At 36.3% G+C, this 25,671-nt stretch overlaps 1 protein-coding gene across 3 annotated transcripts in view; it reads right to left on the bottom strand.

Annotated features, from left to right (window-relative positions):
* SEMA5A (semaphorin 5A) overlaps positions 1-25,671 on the bottom strand; it is a 411,339-nt gene that overhangs the window by 79,202 nt on the left and 306,466 nt on the right. For all 3 annotated transcript variants that reach the window (XM_088171122.1, XM_088171116.1, XM_088171133.1), the window contains exons 12-13: positions 15,638-15,845; positions 3,793-3,910 (exon numbers count right to left, since the gene is read on the bottom strand). In XM_088171122.1, coding sequence (XP_088027248.1) covers positions 3,793-3,910; positions 15,638-15,845 — 326 coding nt within the window. The remainder of the gene's footprint in view (positions 1-3,792; positions 3,911-15,637; positions 15,846-25,671) is intronic.

The following is a 25,671-nucleotide window of genomic DNA, read 5'->3' as shown; positions in this document are numbered from 1 at the left end:
TGACACTCTGGATGTTGGCTGATTCTTTCCACTGTGGCAAAGATACCATAATTTCACTACTAATTACAATTCCCACCGTTTATTTTTCACAAGTATCACTTGTGCAAGAACAGCTATGTGTATATTCTGTCAGCTACAACCAACATAACCATAATTCATCATTTCAAAATCTGTTGACAGCTATTTATTGAAAATAACTCACCAACCTTTGCTCACATAGAGTTTACATTGTTGGGCTTTGTAAGACAAGAAATACTTCCTTTTAAGTGACAAGCAAACTCATTCTCTCTTACACTGCTGGTCTAACAAATATTTATAATCCATAGACTAACAACTCTATGTCCCCAATCTAATTATGTCAGAGATGTAAAAATGCCTTTACTGCTTTCTGTTTTTGTGCTACATCAAAACATCTTTATTGCTGCACCTATAATTATAAACTAAGGTTTTTCTATGGTTAACAAGCTAACAGTTGTTGATGGTTACCATAATATGTATTAAGTGGCAGAGAAAGTATACATAAAACATAGCTGAAAACTTGAACTCAGAAAGATAAATTGATGACATATTCTCTTTCTTCATTAATTTTCATTGTTCCTGCAAAGATCATCTCACTGGGGTCTCTGCTGTTGCCCATGACTCACCTGCTCTGTCTCTCTGTGAGTATCTCCATTTCAGAAGTGATATGCAACAATTTCATCATATGACTGCAGGAAAGCAAGATGTACTGATGAGGGGCCTTTGCAGCTCTCACCAGAGCCCGTGTCCATTAACCTTTCACAATCTGACACCTCAAGGGCAAAATCACAGTCAATCAGACCGTCTTGGCATGGTTACACTTTGCTTCTCTTCTCTACCACCCTGGTCTTGTCACCCTTTCCCTTCTGCAGATACCTTTAGACCTCTCTTCCTTCCTAATGTGCTGCAAATATTCATCTTTGTCTCAACTCTGTCTGTACCCACCTCATCTTCCTGCTTAGTGCCTCTGCACTCTGAGTAAAGGTCACATTTTTTAACTCTGTAAAGAGATCTGTGGTTTGAGATTACTTTTTGTGGAATTTAGTGAGTCTGTAGAATTTCCTGAAAATCCTAATGAATTCAGATCCCATACTACACTTTCTCTGAGAATAACTGTAAAAATACAGCCATTTCATGTTGCACACTTCTATTAAATAAACAAGAAAACAAAACCAAAAGCCCAACCAAAACCAAAATCCTGAAAAACATTTTTAAAAATTATTTTTAGTTTCTTTGTAAAAGCTCCAAGATAATGTCAGCATATTTTTAAGTGGTAGATTGCAAGTTATTCCACTGGAAAATATTTCAAAAAAACCAATAAGCCTTCATGGACATAAAAATTATTGGATGAATAATAGGGATACATGACCAACTGGAAAAAGTGGTCAAAGTGGATACATGTGCTATAGCATTAATTAATGTTCATATTTATGAACAATTGCTGTACTCATGCCAACTGAAACAACAACCTAAAAATCAATTTGAGAATTAAATCAGAGCAAGATAAACAAAATAACAACATTTTTCAAAACTGATCTTCAAACTCCAGAGATGGTAGCACAGACACTCATCGATCTCTCCTATTCACCTCTCTCCTCTACCATGACATGCCTGTAAGTACTCAGCCGTATGAATAATTCTGTAGGAAATAATTTCTCAAAGGAAACTGGTCACACTTTTTATCCTGGACTAAAATACTGTATAAACAAAAGTCTCTCTGATGCAATTTTAGAAGAAACTGGCCATTTATTAATCTAAACTGCAATGTTAAAAAGATCTGAGTAATTTTACTAAAAATTAAGATATTGGAAGCAATTGGGACCAAAAGAGGGAGACTAGTTTCTCAATATTATGTTATGTTCTGCTTGCAACAGTGTCTTGAATACATTCAAGCACATGTTAAGGATGCACATAGCTCAGTTGCCTACAAAATTAAATTAATTACATCTTGGCTTATATATGCTGTGAGCACAGCACAAAAAAATGCTATAAAAACAAATATTTCAAAGCCTCGCTAAGCAAAATTGTAATTGTTTGCAGTTTGCCAGAATACTGTGTTACTTTAGAGGAAAGTTTCTATGAAGTTTTCCAATCTGCTCAATAATGTGTTACTTAGTGTATAAGGCTTTAAAACAGTAAAGGTGTAAAACCACACTTTTCGATTTAGGTAATTCTAAAATCTTCCTTCTATTATGCAAGCTCAATCTGCTCAAGGACAAAATTTATCTGGAGGTTCACTAGGTCTTTGACTCTTGGATCAGCAGGATAAGCCTCACAGCTATGGATAAATTTCTATGCAAGACTTAGGTGCTCCCCTGCTTTAACTAGAGTGCTGTATCCTATGCACAAGTAATATAATAGATAGCAAATAATTGTTTTTCCAGTTGAACAGAACAGAATGGAATTATGCTTTCTAAATTATTCCTCCCTCCATCCCATCTTGGCCTCGTGTTGTACATCTACAAAAGAAAATAAGGCCTAGTGCCACAATTCAAAGACTGAGCACAGCAGGCTGACTACTCATGCAAATTTCAGTAATCACAGTATTTTCCCCAAAGTTGCTCCTGATTTCAGCTCAAATGCTAAAGCAGATGAATTCAACACAGGGTATTTTATTTGTCCTCTGTGTGAGAAGGTGGATGCAAAGGACAGGACAAGACATAAACATTTTTTTTAAAGTTTTAAAAATTCGAAAAAAATGTTTTAAAAATTGCTATTTAATGTCAAACACAGGAGCATGTTCTCAAGGCCCTCAGAATCAGTGTAGTGTTTGTGTCTATGAGGCTGTTGCAACACATGTAGAAAGCAAAGTCAAAGCTGGAAGAACTTTATACTTTATACTGATTTTGCACATCTCTAGTTCACTAAACAAAGCCTGGCTTAGGAGAGAGAAGTGTCATCAAGATGTTAAAGGGAGCTTGTAAACACATGGAGATTAGAATATGAATGCCATATGAGTGTAAGTTTATAGATGCATGTGCCCCACTGGTGAGTGGGGACCAGAGCAAGAAGTCCTTACTAGGAATGAAAGCAGAATTGAGTTGGAATGGCTCCCTCTTTATGGGCAGAAGGACAAAGCAGCAAGAATGTCCAAAAAAACCCCAAAAAACAGCACAACAGCACAACAGCACATGAAAGATACATCTTACCCTTCTTTTTGCATGCTTTGGAGTGAGGGAAAAGAATGAATATTAAAATAACACCAGAATAAAATTAAAAATGAGAGATACAAATCAATTTTGTTGGAGCTTTTTATATTATATTGAATTTATTCAAAATAAATTTTTAAAGAGAAGTGTTAAGCCACTGTAAATATAAACCCTGCATTTATTTTAATTATCACCTCTGTCATTAATGTGGGTGAGACTTAACTCATGGAATTCAGCCTTCCAATTCATTGACTTTAGAAGACATTATTTGGCTTTTTATATTAGCAACAATAATCCTAAAAGAACAGATTATACCATTAGTGATTAAACTTTTTCAAAGCACATAATGGAGAAAAAATCTGCAGAGAAAAATATGTCAATATCACTAATCTTAGAAAACATTTGTTTTCAAGATGAGAAAACAGACATTTCAAATAAAAACAATCACCTTTTGAAATTATTCTGAATAATTTTATCATATAAGTAGGAACTCCTAGGTATTCTGCTAGAATCTGATGGGAAAACCTAGGGAAAATGGCATTAAATGCAGCATTCTGAGCTTGAAAAATCTATGCCAGCTCATTTTCATAAAATTCACATGGAATCAAAGGATTTTTGGACTTACTGGACACACGGTAATGCTTTGCTCCCATTGACTCATGCTCAGACTTTCTTCCAGCGTTGTGCATTTCTTCATCACCATGTCCCAGCCACAATAAGGGTCTTGGGATCCAATGCATGCACTGTGGATGAAAACCAGTCAGATAACCAGCACATTTATCTTCATTTGTACTGACCAAAGATTTCTAAATAACGATGTAGCATCTCTTGGTATTTCATAGGCAGATAGTGAAATTGATCCCTGTTGTGGTATGGCACAGACAAAATAACCAAAACCAGAGGAAAAATTAATTTGAATGCCTACACAAAGCATTTTTCTTAAATGCATGGCTGAATTTCTCTCTGCATGCATGGTATGTTGTCTAGACAGATTGTTGTACTTAATTACTAGAGAATTACAGAAATTCATAAAGAGGGTATGTTGTCTGCTCCAAGTAAAAATTTGAGGAGTTCCAGTTCTTAGTAATTTCTGTCAGTTTTGGAATTTTAGATATCATCTATTTTCAGAAATCAGAGGACAATGTCTGCTTCTTGAAAATTAATTAGAAAACCTTCTGATCTATTTTCTGCACTTGTATGAAAATTTCTGGAAGTTAGTTTAAGGGGGCACTGGTGGCTGCCATCAACACCTCTTCCATATCACACACTGTCCTCAAAACTCTCTTAGTGGCACATGAGGAGGGAAAGAAAAGGATTACAGAGAAGGATGGTAATACAGTTTCAAACACTCTGAAAAATCCACTGTACAAAGCTAGAAGTTCATTTCCCTAATTAATAGCAGGTTTCTCTTGATAAGGTCTAGCATTAACAGTCTAGACAATAGATCTGCAGCTTCATAGCTAAAGACCCATAAGAAAGGAGGTGCAACTCCCATTATAGTAAAGCACAAAATAATTGGTTTAACCCTTGTAAGAATACCTATAAATTGCACATAAAAATAATGGATTCAAACATTTTTTCTAGATTGTAAAAAATGTTAGAGTGATCATTTTTGTTCAACTCAAATCCACGGGCATTATCTTTCTCTCTTTAATTATCTGTTCCCATCACATCTGTTGACTGAAGGGCCACAGAGATGAGTAAGCAACTGGAGCATCACTCCAGTGAGGAGAGGCTGAGAGAGCTGGGAGAGCTGTTTAGCCTAGAGAAGGCTCAGAGAAGATCTCATTAGTATGTACAAAACCCTGAAGGGAGCATGCAAAGAAGAGGATCCAAGGTTTTCAGTGGTACCCAGTGACAGGACCAGAGATAATGGGCACAAACTGAAACACAGGAGGTTCAACATCATGAGACATCACTGCAGAAAGGGTGACTGAGCACTGGCACAGATAGCCCAGGAAGCTTCTGGAATCTCCTTCCTTGGAGATATTAAAAAGCCACTCAGACATGGCCCTGGACATCTGGTTCTGGGAAGTCCGGCAGGCATTGGACCAGATGACCATCAGCCACCCCTGCTAACCTCAAGTGTTCTGTGATTCTGTCCTAACTAATTTGTCAATTTTATTGATATTTCTATTTATTTCTGACATTCCTCATGCACTTCCACATTAACACCTGACCAAATGCAGACTTACTAATTCCCTGGAGTGTTATTCCAAAATACCATAATTATAAATTTCAAAGAATTCATTTCCACATCCCACTTGGCAATGTGGATTGCCAATACCATGTGGGAGCATAGCTCTCATCTGCAAAAAGGACACAATATAAGAGGCATAACAATCAAAACTCCATGGGTATCCCTAATCAGGATTCCAGCTCAAAAATAAAGCTTTTGGTTTGTAGAATTTGCTGTTCAGAAGAGAATTCCCACTGTTGGCTCCTGCAGCTGTGAACACTTAGCATTTTTGTAACTCAGGCTACACATGTTTCCATTTAACTATCGAGAAAGTGAGAAGGAATATTAATACAAATTATGGAAAGTTTTAAGTGTCTTGGTGTTCCAGAGTTTGCAACATGTGATGTCCAGTGTTCTCCTTCTGAGTATCTCTGATAAAGCATGTGTTTTATGAGAAAAGAATACAAAAACAAATTAAAGGCTGACATAATGCACAATGTTAGCAATGATAAAGTTGAAATGAGAACTTGTGCCTCAAAGCCAAAGTGCTCAATTTTCTAACTTCAGCGTGTTCATATTTATAAATTCAGTTAGTATGCTTTAAAAAAATTTTACTAAAAACAAAAATATTTCAACGTCTTTTGAAATACCTTTTTACTTAGAACCATACTCCCTCTTTCGTGGAAGTAAGCTGATCCTTCTCCCAGTCTGGTCTTAGACCCCATTTCATCTTTTGCTTTTGTTTTCACTTTACCTTCGATTCAAGCAAACCAAATGACTTGCACCTTTCATTACAAGTCACTCAGAGGTTTTAAGTAAGGTGCTAGAAACATATTTTGACCATTCTTACAATTTTCTGGTATCAGAACAGATCCTAGTTCCATGGAAGGAAAAATAGTTCTTGTACTGTGATGACAAAGAATCTTTGATCACTCTGTGAATTTTTCAGTAGCTGACCAGGTTTGGAGTGCTCAGCAGCAAGGTAAAATGAGGTGAATCTTTTCAGAATTTAGTTAAGAAGATCCACTGAGCATATGAAAATTATAATTTTAAGAAGTTAATAATTCAGCTAACCCCATGCAGATGACAAGAGGATAACTTCCCCCACTAATTAGAAGCATTACCATTCTTCAATAACGTTTTTCTTTACACTACAATATAGAAATTAACTCTCTAAACATATTAACTATTCCAAACAAAGCAGCAAGAAATTTTTTCAGAGAAATATTCCTCACATGAGAAACTCTAGTTTTTTCACTAATATGCTAATTCATTGTCCCAGTCATTATTATATCTAAGTCTCATATTGTAAAACGTTTAATTTTTAAAATCTTATATCTAGATGGAAAAAAACCCTTACAAAACTATATTTCAGTATCATCAACCTCCTTCAGCTCTCTGTGTCAGACATATTCATGAAATGTGGCAGGACCTGACTTAAATAGCTGCCCCGTTCTCAGGTATTTGCACAACAATTCTTTTCTGTTCTCCACCCTGCCTCACATCTTAGGTTTTCTTATTTAGTTTTTTTTCAGATCACCTATATCTCTGAAAAGCGGACATAGTTTCTTTAAAATTAAAAGAAGAGAGGTAATATGAGGGTAAGTTTTTATCTGCCTAATGCCTTAATGCCTAATTATGTCACCTTTTAAAACCATCTTCTTTCCTTTGATTCCTTTATTTAATGTGTGAATTATAGCAGCTAATTATTTTTATATACTATGCCTAGATAAAACAAAGAGACACATAACAAAAAAAGTTAACAGAGAAAAAATCAGAAAGAATAAAGTGTGTAAATATAAAAATATCAGAACTTCTATCTGAAACGTGAAATATAAAGGGACTATTCATAACTCGCAATTACGTGTCTTTAGAAAAATTTCATGCTGTTTTAATTCTTTTTAAAGGAATCTCACAAGAGACAGCAGTAAGAGGAACAGCTTCAACGTGCACATGTAATAACAAAAAAAAAACCTATACATGTCTGTCAAATTTCTGTCAATTTTATGTAAGGAAAGTAAAAAATCAGATACCACTACGCATCTTTATCTCCTTTGCCTCCCAAATCTCTATCTAAATTAAACCCATTTTAGATGCTACTGTAGAAAAATTAGATAAATTTTAAAGTAGGTATAAGGTCTTTCATTTGACAGGGCCCTTTCAGACTGTCACATTGCAAATAGCAGAGCTGGGTAATATATTTTGTCATCTTGTCTCTAGAAGTATACCTTACATCTCAGTTTCAGCAGAGAATTAATGTTTTGTCTGTTAATCCCAGTGGGCACTAGTTCACGTCTCTAAGACTTCACATGATTTGTCCTAGCACTCCTAAAACAGGCAATTTTGTGCAGGAAGAAAATTCAGGAATAAAATAAAACTGGTTCATTCGAAGACTCTTGGTGCCACTTACCCTACTGAGTCAGCACCCTCTGCAAAAACATTCAACAGCTTTTGGCTTCTCCTGACTGATTGTAATTCTGCTCTCTGTTGTCACTCCACATTTTTTTACCGAATGTAAATGATAGCTAGCAGAGTGTGTCTCCTGCAAGGCACTCATTTGGCAGTGATGGCTCAGTGTGCCTGCTGACAGTGGTGCTACACTTTAGCAATGGGCTTTCACTGACTACTAACCGAACCATAACCTCACTCTAAAGCAAGTCAGTAAAAACAGGTTATTTCTTCAGCTACTTTATAATTATCACCAGGTAGGCCAGGAAAATTGGCCTACTTCAGTTATATTTGAGATGATTTATTGAGTCAGAAAGTAAGACAGAACTGAACACAATTCAGAGCAAAACACGTTAAAAATCCTATAGAGTTTTGGACTAAAAATAATTTATGTGTGATCCAAAGAACGAAAAAACAAACAAACAAAAAAAACCAACAAAAAACCAAAAAACCCTTACATTAAAAGCTGTATCATAGAATCATTAATTTCGAAGAGATTTTTAAATTTCCTCTGAGGGGAAGAATATATTCCCATATTAATATGAAAGTGCTAATCAGGTATACTCTTGAGCTGTAACGTTTTATTTATACAATATATATAAATGCAAGAGTTGCATCTTCTAAGACTAAGAAACATTTTTCTGTCTTTACCTATAGAAAACATTTCGAAGAACTGAGTCTCCTGACCCTTTCAATAATTTCCACTGAAATGACCATGCCTACATAGTCCCAATTACCATCAAATGTGACCTGACACTTTGTATATCAGAACTGAACCAGGGTCATCATCTAATTTTGCAGAAGACAGATTCATCACTTCAAATTCAAACAGAAAACTGAACCTATAAGCCTTTCTCATGTTCCAGATGCACAGTTCTATCCATTTCTGAATTAATACATGAATGTGATACCAGACAAAGGTACCTATCAGTGTTTTCATTACTACTGGCTTCGCAGCTATGTACTTATATATGTGCACAATGAAGAACAGGCATCTAAAGATACAGATGAATGATGCAGAAGAAGATAAATGGTAGGGACACAACTTATAAAATCCCTAGTAGCTCAAGCTAAGATGCATGTCAAATATTCAGAATACTGCTTAACCCTTAGCTGTACTGGTAAGAAAAATCAAATCCTTTTATCATCTCTGACACTCTGAGCATCTACCATTTCTTCCTCTTATTTTAATTTTTGTAACATAGTCAAAATATATTTAGGTACAATTCAATCTTGAAACATCACTGAGAATACGAGCCTTAAACCCACAAGATCCTTCCATCAAATCTGGAATCAGAAATTTGTGTATAAATGTTGTTTATATCACACAATTCGCTGAATGTTGATGCTTCCAAGTGACTCTATATGGATCAAATGTGAAAGACATTTGATGTCATTTGAAAGATAACTTTCAGAGCATGCACTCCACCCTCTCAACACCCTCCCTTCAGATATTTATATACATTGATAAATCTCCTCTCAGTGTTCTCCTCTCAAGGCTGAACAGGTTTAACTCCCTCAGTCTCATCTCATAGAAGAGATGAGTCAGACCCTACTCATCTTTGTTGCCCTCCACTGGACCCTCTCTAGGAGCTCCATGTCTTTCTTGTCCTGAGGAGTCCAGAACTGCAGGCAGCACTCCAGATGTGACCTCATCAGGCAGGATCACCTCCCTCCACCTGCTGGCAATGCTCTTCCCAATGCATCCCAGGATACCATTGGCCTGCCTGGCCCCCAGGGCACAGAGCCAGCTCACAGAGCTGATCATCCCCCAGCCTGTGCTGGTGCCTGGGGTTATTGTGCCCCAGGTGCAGGACGCTGCCCTTGCCTTTGTTGAATTTCAGAAGGTTCCTCTCCACCCATCTCGCCAGCCTGTCAAGGTCCCTCTGAAGGGCTGCAGACACTTCTGGAGCATTGCCCACTCCTCCAGCTTTGTGTCACCAGCTAACTTGCTGGGGAGACATCTGCCCCTTCAGCCAAGCCATTGATGAAGAAGTTAAACAATACTGGGCCCAGTATTGACCCTTAGGTGACTCCAGTAGCCTCCAGCTAGACTGTGACACTGATCACAGCCCTCTGAGAGCTGGCATTTAGCCATTTCCCAATCCACCTCACTGTCCACTCGTCCAACCCCCACTTCCTGAACTTGCCCCTGAGCACCTACAGTTACTAAGAGCAAACACACTGAACTTAGAATTACTGAATCTTTTGATACTTTTTAAAGCAACAAAATTAATTACATCATGATATATGAATACCTTATGCCTGTTTTAAATTTTTCTTTCTTAGGTCACTTTTTTGTTTAAAACAATATCCTACTAATAAAATCTGAATTGCAAATATGTAATCAAGTCTATCAGATATACTTACATCCTTGCAAACTCAGAGGAAATAGACATTTTTCTTTCCCTAATAAGGCTACTTCAATAAATAAATTTGGAGCAGGCTGCAAAATTCTTGTTTGACAAAAATATCTTCTTACAACACAACACAACACAATACATACATATATAGGTCACACTTTGAAGAGTTGTCACTAAATATTTCAGGGGCAGCAAAATGTAAATGAACAGTTTGTCTTTGATGCATTTTGCAGGACAGATAGACAGACACTTTCTGCAAAAGTTTTCATCTTCACAGAGGGAGAAAGGGTCAAGCAATTCCCTCTGCAGTAATATTCTACTTCTTTTGAGTGCAACAAACTTACAACTGCGCTTATTTGATAATTCTGCTGACTTTAATAGTGTTCATAAGTTGACACCAACTGAAGATAATTTTTCAGTGTATCTAATACCCAAAAAAAGAATTACCATTTTAAATATGTGCTTATAATCTAGGAGTATGGTTTATGTCAGTCTGGGAAATTTATGAAGACTCTGATTCTGGAATATTACTCTGGAATCACTAATTCAGATCAGTCCTCATGTGGTTCTGACATTATAATGCAGCAGCATTTCTCATATTTAAACTGGAATAAAGCCTGCATATTTTGAAATCAGGAAATGCACCTGAATATCCAAAAAGAAATACTTTGGAATGATTATTTCCAAATGGCAATTTCAATTCCATTTGTTGGCAAGCTCTTCTGGACACATGAGCACATAGTAATGGTTTAGACCACATACTTGTTTTTGACTTGTATAGTATCAGTATATAGGAATAATTATTTTACTATTTAATGTTATAGAGTGTTTATTACCAGGAAAACAGGTTCCTACTGAGTGTGAGGGTACTTCTGAGGATGCAAAATCTGTAGCTAGGGCAAAATAAAGGAATGCAAAAGTAGTTGAAATACTTAATCAAATAATCTTGCTGGAGTTCTAGAAATGAAATAAAGTATATTGTTTTCTTCTGTTAGTTAACTCGGTACCCTTTTTAGCACTGTGCTGATAGAGTTTTCTTGTGTATGTGCAGATTGCTTAACTGATGGCTCATAAAGACACCAAAATAAGAAGTTCAAAGAGTGAAAAGTTAATTAGAATAGAATAGCTAGGATAACATTACTTAGCAAGACAACTTTGTGACCCAGTAGTATCTTAGGCATATTTTGTAAAAAAAAAAAAATACTTAAAAATTTCCAGAAGCTGGTGAGGTTTTTTTATGTCAGAGAAGTCACTATTTGTACAGGTTTTGGCAGATGACACTATTTATTTACTTAGACATAACATCATAGTAAGATTGGTTTTCAAGCCTTTCAAGTGTGTGAAACCTATCTTCCATCAGAAATATCAATACTTCATCCTTGCTTGGTAAGATTGTAAAGAACATTGGGCTGATACAGCCTTTCATCGTCCTTTCAGAACTAATGTACTGCAAATGCCAGTACAAAGTGTAACTTAGACAAATTTGCTTCAGAAAAATCACTGATTTCTCGGGGTGGCTTTTGCAGGATACAGCTGCCAACAAAAGGAAAGCTGACTGTTTCTTTGTTTCAGGGGACAGTCTCTGCCACCATACTACAGATCTTATTCCTTATTATAGATGCATAGAGCCTTCAAAGTAAAATGTAGAAACTGAAATTTTAGAGAGTTTAAGTTATCTTCTCATGATAATTATTCTATTTATCTCACATTATAATTAATTAGCAGATATATAAAAGTCAGTTGTGCTTCATGCTTGGCCTACTCAACTCTGAAGAAGTATAGAGAGATGGATAATTCATCTGTGAAAATAGCTCCAGTGAATATCATGGATGGACTTCTGTAAAAGTTTGATAAACATGTCAACTACAGTACACAGGTGATAATAAACTGATCAAACCTTAAGGATTTTCCCCAAGGAAAACTGAATATAAGTAACTGCTCTGCTGCTTTCTGCATCTTGAAGATGGCAGGGTTTTTTGGAGAACTGATTCTCCAAAGTACTGACACATCCTAAATTACTTTTCTCTAGCTGACTCTCAAAACCAGCACAATTATGTCAGGATGTTCAAAACTATTCAGGCATTGGCAGAAGTCTGTGTGAGATACCCTCCACCTGCCCTATGCAAACTGGCAATCCAAATAACTGGCATGGGCAACTCATGGATGATGGAAACATCAGGGCATAATGGAAAGTGCTGAGCAACCCAAACTATGGGTGTGATAACAAGTTTTGCCCATGGTAAGGTCTGCTATCACAGTAATGAAGTGCAGCAAACACCACTTAAAACACACACACAAAAAAATAAAAATTAGCCTCCAAATGTATTTTCAAGAGCCTTTGCTAACAAGTGTATATGGGAGCAGAGTCATGACTGGAGTGTGCTGAAGCAGATGGAATATCTGCCAGAGCAGCAGCAGGTCACAGGGCTCCTCCACTACTGAAAAGTGCTGGAGGAACAGACTTATGATGTGCAGAGCATATTAATTATTAAGGAGACATAAAAAACTACAAATAAAAGCAACAACCACATGCTTTAGAGGCTACTGTGGGAAGATGAAACAAGGAATAATGAAAAGCAATTAAAATGGACAATCTCAAGAAAATTATCTTGACATTGAGATATTAGCTCATGAAAGAGTCTGCTCAACAGAGGGACTGAAGTTATATTGTCTGAAAGCTCAGCAAGAAACCTAAACAAAGAGATTAGATAAGATTAGGCACTGAGCACTCTGCCATTTACACAAAAAGAGCAGGTGAGGTAGCATGTGTTCACCCTTTTGACTTTTTAAGGTTGTTATTCATACACAAATGTGCCCCATTCCTCAATAATTACGTGAAGTGGATACTGAAGAATACACATCCTTGATCTGGGGAACACACTCTAGTTATCATTGATGGAATTTCAGAATGTAGCTTTGGTAGTTATACAGCCCTTAGTATGATAAATGTGAATAAATAGGATAAAATAATTAAAAAAAACCCCAACAACAACAACAACAAAAAAACAACAAAAACCTCACTATGCTCCAATGCACTACTCTAAGGTTTACCCAAATATCAGGTTTACCCACTACTCTGTTTACCCATTGCTACAGTATAGAAGTAATAGTTAGCAACATAATAGAAGAATGTGAGTATTAAAGCACCCAGAAATGCAAGGAGCAAGTTCAAGATGTTTCAATGCCTGGAGAAATATATAGCCCCAAGTAATGTATTTGTACTCTCTCCACATACAAAAAGAAAAAAAAATCCAGCATAAGACAGGAAAAAACTAGTCAAATCAAAAGTAAAATTATAGGTGAGAGAAAGATTACATCTGCATTCTCCAAATAACCTGAATCCCTAATGATAGATGGCAAGGAAATTCCTTTTTTTGTCTGGATCACTTCTGTAAATCCTCTCCTTTTTCAAAAAATAGAGCTAGAATTGCTGGTGGACTCTTTAACAAAGAAGAAAGCAAAGATGGCAAGTCTTTTGGTGCAATGAATATTTAATTACTACAAGAGAAATCATACAACTACAAAAGACATGACTGAAAAACCCCACAAGGAATCATTTCATCTCCTTTAAATAAGTAATTCCATGGGAAGATGAGACCTCATATACCTCTGGAAAAAGGAAAAAATTATCATTTGAGCAGTATTTGAGGCATTTAACTACTGTTCTCAGTAAAATGGGAAAGGGACTATTTTGTTTTGTTTTCTTTTCTTTCAAATTTCAAAAATTAGACAGTTAGAGCCCACTGCTAAAATAGGGAGAAGAATGAATAGCCTGCAGCCATGCATGGGGTCTGTGATTTGAAACAACAGTCCTACCCTGCAAGAGTAGAAGCATGTTTGGTCCCTGCAGCTGGAATAACATTGGCATGCCTTGGGAATTGTCTTGAGAGAAGCAGAGGTACCAGGGACTTTGCATACCCACACCTCACTGAAAACAAAGTGAAGCACCAGCCTTGAAATGTCTGAAGCAGACTACAGGCTTGGTGTAAATACTCACCACCACATGTCCTTTTTCAACTCTGAACCAAGGAAAGATGAAATTTCCAAGGCAAGTGAAACTCGGTCTAATGTAGGCTACTAAACCAACAAAATGTTTGAAGGAAAGACTTGTCCATATAAAACTTTTCCCTAAAGTAAGCTTTGCAGGACTTCCAGTGGGGCTTCAAGTGTTCTATTTCAATAGAAAATGCCAAAAATATGCTACATAAGACAGCATAAACAAAAAAAAAAGGGCTAGTAAAGAACAATAAAAAGTAGAATCCTTCCCTGGTCTACTGTTTTCTAGAGCACAGCTTTTCCTTCAGTCTTGTTTCCAACCCAGTAGCTTCTCACTGGCTTCCTGCATGGTACCAATCCCCATGGTGAGCCAGGTCCCTTGGAAATGTCCTTCCACTGTCACTGAGCCACAGCTTTACTACATCTGTGTCCTGTGGTCACTTCCCTGCTGTCTCTACCTGTGAATGTTCTCACTGCCTTTTATGGGGGGTGTAATATCTCTGCTGCATAAATAATGTTTCAGTAAGCCTGAGTGCAGCAGCCAAGAGAGGCAACTGGCTGCCTTTCTTCCTCCTTTTAACACCCCAGCTTTTCAGAGGAATGTGTGTTAAACAAGGTGAGGCTAAAAAAGCCAAAAAACCAACCATATTCCTCTGTCACAGTTCTCAAAACCTCATGACTGGTTCAGTATCTATCTGATGTAACACAATTGTACTGAATTACCAGGACCATACATATCAAAGGGAAGATACAACTAACTAGATGAAATTAACAATTTCTAATAGCAAGTTTCTAATAGCATGTTCTAATAGCAACCCAGATGTATTTTCAGATAACTTTATTGAAAAAGTTGTGTGCTGAACTTTAAATCCCTTAACTAATACAGTCTACAACCAAGTCATTATTTCTAAGTTATCTTCTTTCTTTGATTGAACAACTGTTGGCTGCATAGCCCTTTTACCTAGTACCATATTTACATTTACTACAGTTTGCTGATCCAACACTACCTTTAAATAGCCACTTTTCCAAGTGCTTTTGATTCCCAGTTTATCCAACCCAATTTGTTTCTGAATTCACAGAGACATTGTTTATTCACTGATAAAACAGCTTAAAAAAAAAACAACACAAAAAACCCCTAAATTTGTTCAAGTCACAAGCTTTAAATATATTAAGCCAGCAGCTATATTGAACTGTACCAAATCACTGTTTTCTATATAAAGCATTTCTTACTGTTTCACTTCACAATTCAGAATCTGCATAATGACACTTCAATATGAATATAATTCCTCAAGAGCCTCATCTAGTCCTAACAAGTTAGTGCAAGTAGTTGGAGGCACTTCTGATAAACAGTATACACAGGAAGTCATTGTTGAGAGAGACAATTAATTCAGATTCCTACTTGCAGTCATTTATACTTCCCATTTTTCTGCAACCCCCTGCATGTATTTTTCTCCAGTCAAATAAAGCTAGCTCATTCTTCATACCTGTATGTTTTGTAAAAGAGACATCTCTTCAGGGGCACCTTAATCACATGTTCCTGAAGGCCCACAAAAAGGACGCTCTGGCTGTGCAGGATCTGAAGGCTCCTGATGGGCTCTCGCTGACTTTTCGGCAGGAGTTCAATTTCTTCAAGCAGGCAGCTGCTTGAAGTCTGGTTCATTGGGGCAAGTACTTTCTTAATGGTGCCATAGTCTGAAAAGGAAAAGAGGAAAATGAGTTACTAAAAAATCACGCTAGCAATTCTACCTGTTTGGTGTCATTCAGTGAAAAAATCTTTGTGCTGGATGTTTTCAGTGAAGCCTCGGAATGCAGGATTATTTTGACTGAAGTTTCCTAAGTTGATTATAGTACAGTGAAAAGAACATAGAAAACTTTAAAGTCTGTTTTCATGTGATGCAATACATTAAAAAAAAAAAAAAAAGGAAAAAAGTTAAAAAGTGTAGAACGGCCTTCACAGCAGTAGTCACAAGAAAACAAGGTCTCAAAGTCTGGCTTTATAAATACACATTAATGCCACGGGTTACTGATTTCAGTCTATCAGATTGTCCTACATTTTATTATATTTAAATCAGTTTAAAAAACATTAAATTCCATGATTTCCCCAGTTTGTTTTAATATTCTTTGTGTTAAAAATTATGGAATTTATATATGTATCATGTTAATTTAATAAAGCACATGCACATGAGTATATGCAGGTTTTGAGTCTAGGTGAATATGAATGAATGAGGCTGAACCCCTTCTTCTTACTTATCTTGATTTTGACCTCTGAAAAATCATAGCTTTTAGCATTCACTCTTCACTTCTATTCTTAATATGATTTCTGAGGAAAGACAGTTACACATTGAAAACCAGTGTCAGAATATATGATAAGATTTATGATTCACTCTTGCAAAGATTTTAAATAATTTAAAAATATCAAAGTACATTTGTTCTGAACACAAAGGATCACATTCTCATGCTGATAAATATTTTAGGGAGCCACAGCATTACGCAATCTTTTATGTGCCAGCAACAATAAGTATTAAAGATCCAACACTGCAAACACACACAGAGATAAGCCCTGAAGTTTTGAAAGACTTCCCTTTTGAGTTGGTAATAATGGCAAGAGGAATGTTTGGGAAGGCTGTTCTGCAATCTGGACAGCAGTGGGTTTGCCCTCACTAGCACAAGGCCAGAGGTTTGGCTCAGAGCTGGCGGTGCAGGCTCATAGGACATATCTGGCCCTGGCTTGGCGAGTACTGGTTTTATCCATGACAGGAAACTCCTGGTGGCCACGTGTCTGTCTGCCCCTACACCAGCTCCCCCCTGGGAGCACCCGAGGCCAGGGGCTGGCACCTCTACATGGTCACTGTACCCTCCAGGGTAAATGGGCTGAGGAAGGGCAACATGACGTTCCCAAACTTTGTTTGGAAAGTGGTGAGGAACAGCAAGTAAGCAACTTTAAGAAAATACAAAAAAGCAGCCTCAAATATACTCCAAAACTAAAGAGAAGAGGGAGAACCAAGATAACAATTACTGTTAAAATCTTCTCATTTTCCTGAGAAAGACTGAGTATTCAATCCTAAGACCTGGCATAGTACTGGAAGGGAGGGCGTACACCAAATAGCAGGGGAAGTTAATAGGAAGCTTATGTGTATGCTATTACATTATATGCAATTCTATTAAACAGTCAAAACTAATTAGATAAACCATAAATTATTAGCTCAGTGTATGAAATGGATTCATCTTAGTCAATTAAAAAACTTTGGTCATATCAAATCATGTATGCATGTTAAAATCTTCTGCCTAGCCTCTCAACTTTTAATGTAATAACTTCATGTACCTGTTTATTTTTTTCTCCTTTCTTGATATAAACGTGCTTGACCATTTTAGGAAAAAAACTTCCAGTAAATTACAGTCTTAATTTTTATTAACCTTTTTGATACTAAAATATATAATTTGATGATCACTTTTTTCCCAAACAACTTAAAACAGACTTATATTCAAAACCTAATTAAATTGTTCCCGAAACTTAGTTTTGCCCCACAATTAAGCAATAACCAGCTCAGCTGAACAGTGTTTCCACTGATGACTACTGGATGCACAATCTTGACTATAATTACAGCAAGTTTCATGGTCAAAATATAGTCTGAGATGTGTCCCAAAATTTCAGTACCTGTATGTGCTTGTTTTGGCTGAGGTAGAATTAATCGTCTTCACAGTGGCTGGTATGGGACTGTGTTTTGGGTTTGTACTGAGCACAAAGCTAATAATATAGAGATGTTTTTGTTATTGCTGAGCAGGGCTCCTTGCTCAGGTTTTTTCTGCTTCTCACACTGCCATGCTGGAGAGGAAGCTAGGGGTGCTTGGGAGGTTGGGAGGAGACACAGCCAGGACGGGTGACCCCAACTGACCAAAGGGATATTCCATGTGACATCATATTCAGATATAAAGTAGGGGAAGAAGGAAGAAGGAAGAAGGAAGAAGGAAGAAGGAAGAAGGAAGAAGGAAGAAGGAAGAAGGAAGAAGGAAGAAGGAAGAAGGAAGAAAGGGAGAACATTTGGAGTTATGGCATTAGTCTTCCCAAGTCACCGCTACTCCTGATGGAGTCCTGCTCTTCCAGAGACAGGTGAACACCTGCCTGCCCATACGAAGGAGTAAATTAATTCCTTGCTTTACTTTGTTTGTGTGTGTGGCTTTTGCTTTTCCTATTGAACTGTTTTTATCTCAACCCCCATGATTTCTTCTAATTCTCTCCTTGATCATGCTGGTGGCGGGGTGAGCGAGAGGCTGCACAGTACTTAGAGGCTGGCTGGGGTTAAACCACAACACTGTGTTAATTACTGAGTGAAAGATGAATGATTTTCTTTTGAGCATAGAAGCTGGTAAAATGTACTAAGAAGAAGAAGAAGACGAAGGAGCAGTGAGATAATTTTACAGATGTAAATTAATTGGTATTGCTTTATAGATCAGTCGATGCAACTCTATATCATGCACTTAACTGGCAGACAGCAGATTCAGTATGATTGATGACACATTGTAGTTGGCTTGTCACAGTTTTTCTGCCTGAGACAAAAATCAGGTACGCACACATTCAGCATGTGCTTCTTCTACAGACTAATATTTCTTCCTACCACTGTGCTGGGTCTGGCATTTACAGACTGAATCACTTGCTGTCACCTTCCCCAAGAGAAGAAAAAATGCCTGCAGACATGACTGCAGGCCTCCCTTCCCTATGCCCACATACACATTCAATTTAGAAATACAGCTTTGGACAGGAGAATATGATCACACACAAATACTTTGTGTTTCTTGTGGGTCTTTTATTTTAGATGGCAAACTTACAGTTCTTTATATTCAAGTCTATGACCTGGAGATCATGGTTACAGCAGCATACCACCCCACAAAGAAATAAACTATTCTCACTTTGAGAACTGCAGCACTAATGCCTTCCCCAAGACATCTACCATTGATCTTGTTCTTCCTTCTTATCTTCTTCTCCATTCCTCATATTTCCCTTTGCTCTCTTTCAGCATCTCCCAAACTATTCCTTTTTCATTTGTTGTCTAAGAGGATCAGAACTCTGAAATGTTGAAAGTCAGAACTGATTGAGCTTCAAGTGATAAAACGGTGATTGATGCCACATTATCAGGAAGAAACATTGCTCTTCTCAGGAGTAATGTGGGTCACACGCAAACTCAACAAAAAGGAATAGAATCTTACCTGAGATCCACTTCTGCCTCAATAAACTCCCCTGCTTCTGACTTCTACAACCTATCTTCTCCACCTTAAATTCCTGCTATGTATGACTGATTTTGCAAGGACAGCCTGAGAGGCTAAACCAGAATGAGGGTCTGGTTACACTTCACAACTTTGAGACAGACACAGATTGAATTAGTGTTATGTTTGCCAGTCTATGGTACATAGTAGGGTGCATAGATATCAACGTCCTTAAACTCTACTAGCATGTAACATGGTTATATCAGGCTTCCTTACAGAGGAAAATCATAGCCAGTGATTCCAGTACTTTCAAAAACCAGGTGTTCTGTTCCAGTGTTTCCAGTTCTACTACAATGTGTTCAACATTATACACAGCCTCCACCAAAGACTGCAGATTTCCCAAAGAATTTGTAGAAGTCCCATCCTCCAAAGTGTTGTCTGACTGGCTATTTTCATACCACGGCTGCAAAGCAAAATAGGGTGTAAAAAAAATGTAGGGAAAGAAAAAAGTCTGGAACATGGGTCTAGAGCATGCAGTTTTTCAGACTCCATGTCAAGTTTTTTTGTCATAATCTTTCAAGTGAATATTTAATTTTATAATCAAACTAACTGTCCACTTCTGCCAAGAAACAGGTAAGTATAGTAACCACAGAGCATCTTAATTGATGTAACTTCATTGCCATGGCCACAGGGAAAGCTGCAGTTTCATCACAAATGTCAAGCCTGAGCCTAACAGCCATTTAAGAACTCAAATGAAAGACATCTTTGCATCCTGACTGTATACTGGGATAGATCCAGACATCTGACAGCCTTTTTTTAAGGATGGCCTACTATATACAGAAGTAATAAAAGATAATGACATTGGCTAAGAATGAGTAAATAAGGTGCTTTGTTAGCTTGTACTGCAATAGTTTTAAAGAGACTTGCAAAACCAGCAACTGAATATTAGAAATCTAATCACTGTGAATGAAGAGAAAAATTCTTGTTGAAATATTGGTATGCAATGTGTAGGAGAATATGAAGAACTGCATGGAGAACCTCAGATGGAGTTTTAGAGAACATGCTTGGAGGCAACAAAGTCTGTAAACAACAAAATTATAATTGGACAAAATGAAAGGATGATTTCTAAAAGTGAAAAATAAAGTTTAAGATGTAAGTGGTATAAATCATAGCCAGCAATGGAAAACATTGCAACAGTGAAGTTAGAACCATTATAACATCTTTGGTGATACCTGCAAAGCAAAACAGAAAATGATCATACAAAACAAACAGCAGATGCAACAAACGAATAAACCATCATTTCCTGAGTTTCTTAAAAGAAATAAAACCACTCAAGAAAGCTTTAGCAAATTCTTGCTATAGAGAAGAATAAATATTTGCATGAGCTGTCATGTTTACAAAATACTGCTGCTTTCTTCAAGCAAACACATCTTTAACAAATCATCATGAGGCAGTATAGAAGTAATTGTATTTCACTTCTTAAAAAGAAGGAAAAAAATCTCTACCCATTCCTTTTTGAGAGGCAAACACTTTCAATCTTAACTCTTGTGATAGTACCTTGGAGAGTGGGTTGGTGTCCAGAAAGCAACTGAACCAGCACCAGGAGAAAGAATCCAAACTAATGCTTTTTGGAAGAGAAGCCTACAATATCATCTTTCATTAATGCAGCTAAAAATCATTGCTGTCTTCTAAACTATACAAGTTGTAAGCAAAAGAAATTTATAATAGTCTCAAATATCTCTTCATGACACCTCTATGCTTATATTTAAGTCTTAATAAACATTGCTGCACTTTCTGAGCAGAACAAGATGCCTTTACAGATCTGAAAATCTTCTCACAAGAAAAACCTTAAGAAACAGCAAAATCTACTGTAAATTATAAACTATCAATGTAACTATGGGCCTGTTTTTCAAAATTCCTACAAAACATTCTTCAGAATAATAATACATCTTAAGCAGATGGAAGGATGTCAGTGATGGAAAGGGGCAGTCTACACAACATACAGATGCTAAAGCAACATTCAGAACTTCAGGAGATGCTCATAACTAAACTCGAATAAGATACCATCTCTGTAAGAAATACTCTACTCTGTATGTCACAACATGTGAAAACAGACTCATTGATAAGCTTAACAATCTGGCAGAACAATGATCAGAGAATTTAATAAATGGAGACTTGACAGAATACATCGTAAAGTGCAGCTGAAACAAATATGAACTATGTATATTTTTGAGAAGTGTAATTTGAAATAGACTTTGGAATAAGTAAATTAATTTTTATGTTTTTGAATAAGTCAATAAGTACTTTAATTTTCTCCATTATACACTGGTTTTTCATATTATTTGTTGTAAACAAATTATTTTTCCCATTGGAAAATAGAAGCATTAAGACAGTATTAAGACTGCTGAAATTAAAGGAAAAAAATCTGTTAATGTTAAATATCTTGTAAATAATATCCATATGTACATATAAACAGTATTTATAATAATCATAGAACATTTGTACTAAACACCATAGAAACAAAATAAAATACAGCATTAGGGTCATGTTCAAGGCAGAAGACTTTCAGAATAATAAATTTAAATACCAAATATAAAATTGATTAACCAAATGTGTAATAGTAAAAAAATCAAAGAACGTGCAAGGTGATTGATAACCATCCAGCCACTGTGAAAAACTGCATTATCAATATCTGCTTTCTTCCACCACAGGAACTAGAAAAAGTCCTACCGCAAAGTAGAATGTGCATTTGGCTAACAGCAGAAAATTATCCAAATGAACAGAAAGGATTCGGTTGCATAAGGGATTTAGTGCACTCAACACAGAAAAAAAGACACAGGAACAGCTAATGCAGCAGCTGGTTCAGCCTAAAAAGGGGAAGCCCAGGACTTATGATTTAGCAATCTGTGTAGCATCAAAAAAGATTCATATGGTACACAGAATGCGATGGGATTTAAATCCTACTCTTCTCCACTCTTTCTAAAAATAACTTTTAAATTAGTTAACTCATCAGTAGAATATGGATAATTAAAGCTTTGGCTATTATCTGTTTCCCCACATGGGAGTGGGGTACAATTTGGTTTAAAGCAAGAGTATATTTAGAAGATAAGATTATATATAATCATGTTCTGTAACTTAATTTATCTTTTACATTCAGGTTTCTGGGATACATACTTATACTTGAAATACAAGAATACATTTTTTTAATCATGCTCCAGTCTAAAGGATAAGTGAAAGATTGAGCTTCAATTCATCTTCTTTGAAAGTGAAAAATATACTATGGGTAAACACAGTACTTCTACAATGATTCAGGAAACAAAAATAATATATTGTGATTTTAAAATTCCCACCTACCCCTCCTAAACCCCTGCTGGCTGGGTCTGATACCCTGGCCATCCTGCAAGTGCTGTGTGATGGCATCAGTGTAAACTGCTCCATCACCTTACTGGGTACTGAGGTCAGGGTAGCTGGCCTGTAATGACCAGGATCCTCCTTCCCACCTTTTTTGTGGACGGCTGTCACACTGGCCAGCTTCCAGTCATGTGGAACCTCCCCAGTGAGCCAGGACTGTTGGTAAATGATGGAGAGCAGCTTCACAAGCTCATCTGCCAGCTCCCTCAGCACCTTGGGGTGGGTCCCATCTGGTCCCATAGATTTATGGACAACCAAAGGGCTCGGCAGTTCTCTGACTGCCTCCTTCTGGAAAACAGGGGGGCCATCCTGCTCCCTGACACCATCTACCATCCCAGGAGGACAGCTGTCCTCAGGAGAAGCTGTCTTCCCACTAAAGACTGAGGCAAAGAAGGTGTTTAGCTCTTCCACCTTCTTCTCATCTGCAGTTACTAAGTTCCCTCCCTTATCCAATAAGCAACAAAGGTTCCTACCTTTTCCCATTAATATATTTGTAAAATATATTATTTTTAATTTTAAATTAATATATATTAATTTCTCTTTTTATTTTCAGAGCTGTTTTACATGCTTTTCTCTCCATTTGAAACCAAACCACTGTGTGAAGACTCTCATTAGAGTGATAGTTAATTTGTTCTTTTTCTCTACTTTTAATATATTTTCATGGAATAATAAAATATATAGATGTCATTTTTCTACAAGTATGAGACAAAAATGGAGGTTAAAATTTTGAATGTTCTGCTTTGTAGGCTTAACAGAGAATGAAATGTGATAAGCTTATGAAGGATTTAAACAATAAACCATTGTGATTTTCTTACTATTACAGGTCATTATCATCATAGTTTTAACAAGACAAGGGTAGATATTAAGAGAACTAGAGATATAAAGTGCATTTATTAAATCAAAAAGGCAAGTATGTAACTGTATAACAAAATCTTCTGTGAAATACTGCAGCTGGAAATAGAAAAAAAGAATTTTGTTGCATTTCCCCAAGAAATGTGGCAAATTGTTCTGGCCTGTTGATATGGAGATTTATTTTTAAACACCAAGATGGCTAAACAAAATGTGCCTCTGTGCTGTGCAGGAAACAATAAAGCTTAAGCTTTCCATTATTCAAGTCTCTTAGTCTTCCTTACTCGGTTGTAGGATACTTGAAGAGAAAAAAAAAGTATGCAAGTGACCTGGAAAGCTCATAAATCATTGCTCATTGACATGTAATTAAACTTCAGTAAATTAAATTAAGTGAAGCAATAAAAAAAAATAAAAATAATAATAACAAAAGCTACATTCCGGGACTTGAAAAATCTTGCTGTTTGTACATGTGAGACCTTAGTATAAAGTAATGAATATTTTTGGTCTAGGAGTTTTTGTCCCCATGTGAAGTAAAAAGCAGGCATAAAAACATCTGTTCTAGGTGTGTTACAGAAAAAAAACAGGGTGTGTTGGTTTTTATCATTCCAGAATTTGAACAAAATCATTCTTTTCCCATGCTCAATATCAAAGGCCTTTGCATTTCAGAGGTTGTTTAGGTAGTACTGCTATTCCTAGAGAACAACAATAATCTAAGGCTCTTTGGCCCTATAACAGCATCGAATTTTACAGCTTAAAAGCCTAGTCCATGGTCATTGCTGCTTTGCTGATATATTATTAGACAGAGAAGCTAACAAAAAATTAGCAGGGAAATTAAGACTTTAAATTTCAGAGAAAGCAAATACTAAGGAAATAAAATTTCCTGCTTTGTGTCCAACTATATGCAATACATAGCAATCTTAAAATGGGACATTCAGTTGTCCAATGTCTTAAAAAACAGGAAAAAAAAGGAGTGTTAAAAATATACATGCATAATTTATTTATTAAAAACTAGTTTTAAATTATGTACAAACAGCTATACCACATGGTGCTTGTGTATTAAAAGTTTCAATAGCTGCTTAACTTAGGAAAGGTTTGACTCTTTCTCAGAAGAGAGCTTTGGAAGCAGTAGAAGGAAAACACAGAAAAACTTTGTATTAAATTATTCTTATCTGGGTAAGACCCTGAGTATTTATGCAATCTAGTGCACTTTTGTTTTTCAATTCTTGGGTGCAACGACAGCAGTTTTGAAAGATAGTCTATAAAAAGCAAGCATACATTATATTTTAGATTTATGTTCTTTATCTTTGGCACCGACTCCTTCATATTCCCTCTTTCCTATTTTATTTCAAGCAAATATTGATGTTCTTCCTTATACTATTGGAAATTATTTAAAATCAACACTGAAATTACATACATTTTTGATAATGCTTGTCAATAAATGAGGTCTGATGGTCTATTACACATCCCCAGACATCCATGCAGGAGAGAGAATTTAACTAATTTATCCACTACTAAGAATCTGAAAGGAGCAATTTTAACCAAAAACCATTCGCATACCTTCTAAAATTATTAGCAAGCTTCTTCATGCCCCAGTGGGTATTCTGAGAGAAATTCAGTAGTACCTCTTCAAGTAGAGGATTTTCTCATGGTTTTATGTCAAAATTTAATATATATTTATTTTATGAAGGGAATATTTATGGGCTATCTTTTTTACACAGAAATTTGAACTATTGACTTAAAGAAACTTTTGAATAAAAAAGTGTTGATCTAGGTACTAGTCATTAAAAAAATAAGGACCTTTTCTCAAAGCCATGTGTCTGGTAGGACAGAAAGAATATACAAATTAATAACATATGCAGCCCAATAATGATTGCAGAACAAATTCCCTCTCTAAAAAAGAATAAAATAAAATTCAAAAAAAATTGTTTCCATTTTAAAATAGAACAATTTTAAGATTTATTTATCAATGGAAATAAGGAGAATCACCAAAACAATCCTCTCTTTACTGTTTTCCAGAGAAAAAATTGTGAACATACAAGAGTTTTAGAAATATTTCTGT

Source organism: Sturnus vulgaris, chromosome 1 (assembly GCF_052056855.1).
Source record: "Sturnus vulgaris isolate bStuVul1 chromosome 1, bStuVul1.hap1, whole genome shotgun sequence".
Taxonomy (NCBI): Eukaryota; Metazoa; Chordata; class Aves; order Passeriformes; family Sturnidae; genus Sturnus; species Sturnus vulgaris.
The sequence above is the reverse complement of the archived record's forward strand: the minus strand, read 5'-3'. Positions and strand labels throughout refer to the sequence as shown.